Source organism: Danio rerio, chromosome 20 (assembly GCF_052040795.2).
Source record: "Danio rerio strain M-AB ecotype USA chromosome 20, GRCz13ab, whole genome shotgun sequence".
NCBI classification, from domain to species: Eukaryota; Metazoa; Chordata; class Actinopteri; order Cypriniformes; family Danionidae; genus Danio; species Danio rerio.
The window spans coordinates 4,590,843-4,598,822 of NC_141040.1; the positions used below are offsets into that span (position 1 = coordinate 4,590,843).

General features: G+C 44.3%; 1 protein-coding gene across 2 annotated transcripts in view; it reads left to right on the plus strand.

Annotated features, from left to right (window-relative positions):
- Window positions 1-7,358, plus strand: part of bcl11bb (BCL11 transcription factor B b) — a 70,112-nt gene extending 62,754 nt beyond the window's left edge. For both annotated transcript variants that reach the window (XM_087297960.1, XM_087297959.1), the window contains exon 3: window positions 2,736-7,358. In XM_087297960.1, the coding sequence (XP_087154086.1) occupies window positions 2,736-4,690 (1,955 nt within the window). In that variant the 3' untranslated portion in view covers window positions 4,691-7,358. The remainder of the gene's footprint in view (window positions 1-2,735) is intronic.
- Window positions 7,359-7,980: the final 622 nt, after the last annotated feature.

Genomic DNA, 7,980 nt, shown 5'->3' on the forward strand with positions numbered 1-7,980 from the left:
TAAGACCAGGCTGGAAAAAGCTGGAAACCAGCCTGGATGTGGCCAAAACCCCTCTAAAACCAGCCTGGTCAACCTGCTAAAACCAGCCAACCAGCCTAGGCTGGTTTAAGCTGGATTTTCAGCAGGGCCCCAGAACATCTGCATGCATTTGCACTTTTTTTCATCTTTATATTGTGACATCATGAAAGGAGATTCACACGTTTGCATTGTGGCATCATCAAACCAGTTTCACACATTCACATATGCTCATATGTCCTAGCGTTGTGACGTTACCAAACGAGCTGCACATTATCTCACACACACACATCTCCTAGCATTCTGACAACGTCATGTGAGTTTGGCGCATTCGCACATCATCACACGACTATTCCATTAGTCCAGCCTCAGTAAGTGATTGGTTTGTGCTCTGGTAATGCCGGAGACAGCGGTAGCTAACGCTAATGTTGTTTCCCATGTGAAACAGCAGCGCTCGCGAGTCTGCCAGATTTGTTCGCAGATAATTAAAAAACACCCTCCAGCCCCTCCTCCTCACTTTTCCGTCACTGCATTCATGCTCTTAAAGGGAAATTAATTGCCACAAAATGTTGAAATCAACATATCTAAACCCAGGTCGAAGGTCCCTGAGGATGGGCTAATTGGCCGTGAGGTTTTGTAATACTAAACCCAAGAGAGGGGATAAGTTTAGTGTAAGACCCCCTCTGCGTACACATGCTCATGTGTCATTAATCACATATCCTGTACACACACACACACACATACAGAAGACATGCTGTACAAGATGAGAAGGCTACCTCAGACTTGTTAGCACGCATGCCAGCTCTGTAATATAACAGCCACAACTCAATTTAGCTGTTTAACCTGTAATCCCTGCAATATTTATTGAAGTGCAAGCGGGAAGAAAATTAGGCTATTAGGCTCTTGCAATTGAATACATTGAGAGGGGAAAAGACACTCTGTTAACTGGCAGTTGACCTCTGCGGCCCGCAGCGAACGGTTTCATGGACGCGGACCACGGTAATTACTGCAAATTGAATCACAGAGCGAGCAGCGATGATTCTGTAATGAGCATTTTTATTGGCCGGAGCGCTTCGCTGCGACATGGCCCTCCCAGGCCTCTGTAGTGTAGCACACCCACATAGAGAGTAGGACCCAATGGACCATGATCAGATGGAGATTTGTGTTCCTGAGGAGCCTGATGGGTAATTTCACACCATCACCCCACACAAGCTGCTGTCACAAGACATGGATCTCTGATGGGTCATTAGCATATCCTAACTTATTCACTACGGGTTTCTCTCCCTCGTTCTGGCTTGTTTGGAAAGTTGATGAAATTTGTCTTTAGTCGTCATTAAGTCTGCCTGTCTGTTAGCTGACACGGTCCCTTAGTAACATATGGTGTTTTTTGTATGATGTGATAGGATGCAAATTGCAAGAGCCCGAGCACGCAGTTATGTCGGGGGTAAGATTGTGAGCGCACACGCGCAAATGCGTATATTTATACATTGCACTCTTAATGTCCATCTGACGTCCTGTACGACCATCGGTGGAATATGGCTTGTTAATGAGGCTTCGGAATGTGTCCGTTGTTGACTTGGGCAGCTGTCCAGGGCTTGGAAATAAAAATGAACAGCCTGTGTGTATTTTAGCATCTAATCTCCGTCACCTCTTTTCTCTTGTCCCCACTCTCTTAGCATCTAGAATCCCTCCTGCCAGGTGTCCATTTAGCGGCTAGCCAATCCAAACACAGGCTGTGGTCATACAGAACCATTCACTCCCTCCAGTTTCTGAAATATGATTATCTTGACAATTATCTAGGGGCACACTTCAGCACTCAGACGTCTCTTCTAGTGTAAATTGTTAAAATAACTGCAAAATGAAACAGTTTTGTTTTTTAACAACAACACAAACTCCTGATAAAATGTTTAGAATTTCAGTCAGGGTCACTTCCTAGTGACTCGATTGCCACTAGATTACATATTATGACACACAAGACTCAATAGTAATGCATTTATTAAAATTTGATATCAAACAAATATTAGCGTAAGGGTGCTAACTGTGCCCCTGACTATGTCAGGCGTACGGACCTGTCAACATGATTCCCTTTCATTCTCTTTCTTTCTTAATCCTCTCTTTCTCTTTCTTTTGCCACAGAATTATCTCCATATGGAAATAGCGAAAGGTGGGGGGGAGTGAGTAGTTCTATATTAACGTCTGGCTGACATTAGCATTAGCACAATGAGTTGTGGCCTGTGGGCGATACCTGCCATCTGCATTAGGCTCCAGCCCTCGGGGAGCTTCCCTGCTCTCACTAACCCCCTAGTGTGACTAGTGTGATTCTGGGTGAGTCACTTACAGGCAGATCCTCTTTGACACAGCTTTAGAGAGCAGCCGGCCCTGCCACACAGTAGATAACCCGCTAGGCTATCAGAGGGCTCTTGTCTCCCCTCTTAGGGTGATGTAATTTTCATTCAATCTTTTAAAATGGCTGTCGCCGCAGTGCAATGAGATGTCTTTCACATGTTGCCCGTTTAATTTTTAAACAGAAATGATCCATGAACCTCGCCATAGAGGACTCTCTTAGCTTTGATTACATTCAGAGTCATCACCGAGAACAAACAGATGCTCAAATGACATGGAAGCTATTAAAGTCAAAACTCAGCTAGCATCATATAAGAGAGTTAATAGCTTATATATGTATGTATATTAATTCCATCAACTTGTTTTGTGTCTTGCAGGAAAAGATGAGCCCTCCAGTTACATCTGCACCACTTGTAAGCAACCCTTTACGAGTGCGTGGTTTCTGCTGCAGCATGCACAGAACACCCATGGGATACGCATCTACCTGGACACCCACCCTACTAGCTGCTCTCTTACCCCTCGCATGGCTCTTCCTCCACCACTGGGGGCTGATGCCTTGCCCCGTTCCCCACTTGCCAGCTTTCTGGGTGATGGCAGCAACCCTTTCCAGCTGTTGCGTATGGGTGCCCCACTGCTACGAGAACCGCCGCATGGCTACATCGAGACCCGCTTGCCATCTACGCCACCCTTTGTAAGCCCTCCCCCACCACGCCATCCCCTAGAACGCCTTGGCCCAGAGGAGATGGGTCTTCTGTCCCAACATCCAAGTGCTTTTGAGCGGGTGATGCGAATGACACCAATGGGCATCCATGAACCCTCCATGGGCTTCTCTCAGCGTCTTCGTGAGTTGGCGGGAAACAACAACAATGGTGGTCCAACTCCGCCTCTTTCACCTAACCGCGTACCTCCCATGCATCGACTTCTCAGCCCCACTCTCTTCCAGCATGGCTCCAAAGCTCTACCGTTCCTGCCCACACCCTCACAGCCACCATCAATTCCGTCAAGGGGAAATTCTTCATCCCCGCTAAACCAGGTCGGCAAAGCCAAGTCCTGTGAATTCTGTGGCAAGACTTTCAAGTTCCAAAGCAACTTGATTGTGCATAGACGTAGCCACACTGGCGAAAGACCTTATAAGTGCCATCTCTGTGACCATGCATGTTCACAGGCAAGCAAGCTAAAGCGCCACATGAAGACGCACATGCACAAATCAGGCTCTATGGGGAGTTCACCTGAGCAGGGAGGGCAAGATTCCGCTGGAGAGGGGCTTAAGAGCTGTGAGGATAATGGCACAAGGGAGGGAATCGATAATGAGGAGGAAGAAGATGATGAAGAGGAGGAGGAGGAGGAGGAAGAAGAGGAAGAGCAGCAAAATGGGAGCAGGCCTGATTCCAATCTAAGCATGGACTCGGAGTTGAGCAGAAACAGAGAGAATGGCCCAAGAACCACTCCAGAGGATAAGCCTCTGGCCACTGATAGAGTGACAGAAAGCCAATACAACAACCTCGACAATCACTTGAGACTGCCACCAGGCAGCAGACCATGTGAGGGGATGGACAGAGATTCACAAGCAAGGGAGATCGACAGGGACAGACAGCCCATGGTGAATGGCAGAGGCTGTGGCCCGGAGGATTCCATCTCTGCGATGTTCCATCGTAAGCCAATGCCCATTTCCAGCTCCAGCCTCTCTGGATCTTCCGCCAAGCGGATCAAGGTGGAGAAGGATGTCGAGCTGCCGCAGGTGCCCGTTATATCCCCTGAAAATGTGTATTCTCAGTTGCTTGCTGGCTATGCTGCATCTCGTCACTTCATAAGGGAGCCCTTCCTGGGCTTTAATGACTCTAGGCAATCGCCTTTTGGCACTCCTTCTGAGCACTCTTCATCTGAAACAGGAAGCCTGCGCTTCTCCACCCCTCCAGGGGAAATTCTTGAGGGTGGTGGTATGTCAGGGCGCAGTGACAGCAGTACACCTCACCTCCATTTGCGGGGTCCTGGGCCAGGAAGGCCACCTAGCTCCAAGGAGAGTCGACGGAGTGACACCTGTGAGTACTGTGGCAAGGTGTTCAAGAACTGCAGCAATCTGACCGTGCATCGGCGCAGCCACACAGGTGAGAGGCCTTACAAGTGTGACCTGTGCAGCTACGCTTGTGCCCAGAGCAGTAAGCTTACCCGGCACATGAAGACCCATGGGCAGTTTGGCAAAGAGGTGTATCGCTGTGACATTTGCCACATGCCCTTCAGCGTCTACAGCACCCTGGAAAAACACGTGAAGAAGTGGCACGGTGAGCATTTGCTGACCAGTGAGGTCAAACTTGAACAAGCTGACAGAGCTTGAGACCACTTAGCGATGCACTGCATTATGGGTTTAGCTGGATAGTCTTTTTCTTGACTATATATTTTTTTGGAGTGTTTTGTGTGTGTGTGTGTGTGTGTGTGTGTGTGTGAAAAACTGCCACCTGAGAAACAAGAACACAGGGAAATGTTAGACTGCGGTTCTAAAAACCCTTCTCGCATATCCCAGTAACTAACAGAGGAGTAGTCCACTTGGAATTCTTGGAGCCTTTCTACTGTGCAATAATTTCTGTATTTATTGGATTATTTGTAATGACAAATGGCATGTGCCGGTACATTATGGATGGGTTTCTGATGCATTCTCTTTCTGAAATTATGTTTCTACACCCCATCTGATATGACAAATACTGAGATTTTGGCTTTCAGCCAGTTTTGTGTTCTAAACTAGTTTCCTCAAAGGAAACAAATGGGTAATTTCTAAAGAAGAGGTCAACTTCTAAAAATGAGAGAAATGTTTTACATTATCATTGCTGTCAATGGCCACACTTCTCATGGGTTATATTCAGTAGATAGATACAAAGCACTGAATGTCACTTTGACAATAAAATATTCAACAAGGGAGCAAAAAAACCCAGGGATGTTTTAAGGCAGCTGATAGGCAGTTTGACTGCATCTGAATGAATTTCTTTGGACAACTTGAAATGAAATTAGATTGAATGAAAGTTCCCCAACTAGTTCATATATGAGAATCACAACATAAAGATTCCCTGTATATAAACAGTGTTGAGGCCACCAGTGTTGCATTCCTGACTTATTTTTCCAAAATAGATTTTTCATAGCCAATATTTTCAACACAATCTCACGGCAATTCGTAACTTTTTTATTTAGTGGCTAATTCGTTTGAATTTAAACGATCTAATTTTTACAGTTTAGTACGATTTGCTCATCCCCCAATGACGGTTGGGTTTAGGGGTGTGGTTAGGTGCCACGCCTCCTTTTTAAATCGTACAATTTCATACAGCTGAACTCGAATGAATTATCCACTAAACTGCCAAAATGCAAAATACGTTTTCTCGTGAGATCAGGCTGATATTTTAGATTTAAAGATCAACATGTTTACATTCACTCAAACTAGCATTCATTTCACTTCTTCATCTCATTCCTCAGCTATCTCCTTCAGGGGTTTACAAACCTCGCAAACAAGGCCAAACACTTTCATAAGTATTATATTAGATTGTTTATCGTGCAGTCTTGACTAGTTCATAGTGGATGTTAAATTACCACTATTAAATTATCAAGGAACTATGTTCATTTATAAAATAAATCCATCCTGACAAAATGGCCGCCAAAATAACCACAGGTGCTCACCTGAAGTAACCGTAAACACAGGCCAATAATTTGCAGTAGCATTCCATGCACCATCCTGTGCGACGTTCAAACCGCAATCACTGAATTGTGTTGGGGCTTTCTGGAAGCCCTGGGTGACTGCCTGCCCTCTAAAGGATCCCAGGATTAAATAATTTCCTCATTACGACCTCTGTTCCCACACACTGAATCGCCTCCACCTGTTTCCTTTCATACATCGTCAGCTCAAATTTACACGAGCCTCCGTCACTCTTCTCCATTTGCATATTCACTAACATCCTGCCATTTGTATTCGGTGGCTTTTACAGTTTACATTTGTGACTTGAATTTTAAAAAAAAAGTTAAGCTAAAGCTGCACATGCTGCCCTCTTGAAAATTAAAGGGTGCGTTAAAAAAGAAATGTACAGCACAAGGACGAGAATCCTTTTTAAATATGGATGTGTAGTTTATCACCTACTTAGATCCTTTGCAAACCTCTCTTCGCGTAAATGACAGGACGTGGCCGCAACTTGAAAGAAAATCAGAAGGAAATGTGTTGTAGTCAAGGAAGCGAGACGAATTTAAGCGCTAGCAATGGCTTTTCGGAGACAGACAGAGCTAGACAACACGGACGTGCCTCAAATTGATATTCAGCCTTTATCTTCTGAAGCAGTACACACTCTTGATAGACAACAGAACAAATCTCGTTTGAGTTCATTTAGAGGAATCAAACCAAACACAGTGAAAGGATTATTAAAAGATGGTTGTACATTTATTGGGGAAATGTAAAGGGTGTTTCATTTTCAAGGAAACGTCTTAACGCACAGATTCGATTGAGAAAAGCCATTTCTTTACTCATTTGTTTAGATGGATTTCGAATTCTTGACAGTGGAGGTTAAACTGGACAATTGGAATCAAACAGAACTATGACACTGTCTACAAATGGTGTTTACAGTGTTGAAGTATAAGGATACTGAGCTCTTCTGTATATGTGTTTTAAATGAGACGAACGTTTTGTCCTCTGTTTTTCTACAATATTGAATATCATAGCAGGGTTTTCTCCTTTCCCCCTTTGTTTCCTTCCCCATCCTTCCCTATTTTTTGGTGCAGGTATTTCCGTAAATTTCTATGGATATATGCCCGTTGTATGTTTTGTTCCTTGTTAAATACTCAATGTATTTGTAATTTCAGTGGCATTTTATGAAATGATGCAAAAAACAAAAACAAACAAAAAATCTTTATATTTTGCAGTCCATTATGAAATTGTGAGTCTATTCAAATGTTTTGTCACTATATCTGTTCATAATTTTGGTAAATCCATCCACAGGAGGATGTAAAAAATACAATAAAAACGAAAACAAAAAGGACACGTCTGCTTATGTTCTATTATAATCCACTTAAACTTGCGCGTTAAGCCCAACGGGGCTGATTTGCATTGACCTTTGACCCCAAACACTTCACTAATTTGTCAAACCTCTATCTTCAACGCACCTGCCCTTCCTGCTCTTTAGTCTGAGGGTGGAGTGCGCAAAATCTCGTCTGACCTCTCTTGACCTCTCCCATCTTCGCCTCATCCCGTCTCGTCTTTTGTGAGGCAGGTGGGTCTTTTGTAGCTCCAACAATGTTTCATGTTGGGGAGGGGAAGCACTTAAAAACTCTTCATAGAACATTTACACATGGCCAGTCACAGCATTTCCTTTTGAATGAGCCACTCATGTGGAGACCTATAGGCTGACCTAGAGATATTGTAAACAAACAATTGTCTCGTAGGTCATTCATCACATGTCGACTTGTCCGTCCTTCAAGTTTAAGCTACGTATATGGAATGTCCGTTTGGGTTAGTTCACCCCAAAATGATTCCCTTTAAAACAGGGGTGTCCAAACTCAGTACTGGAGGGCTGGTGTCCTGCGTAATTTAGCTCCAATTTACTTCAACAGACCTGCCTGGAAGTTTCTAGTATACCTAGTAAGAGCTTGATTAGCTTGTTA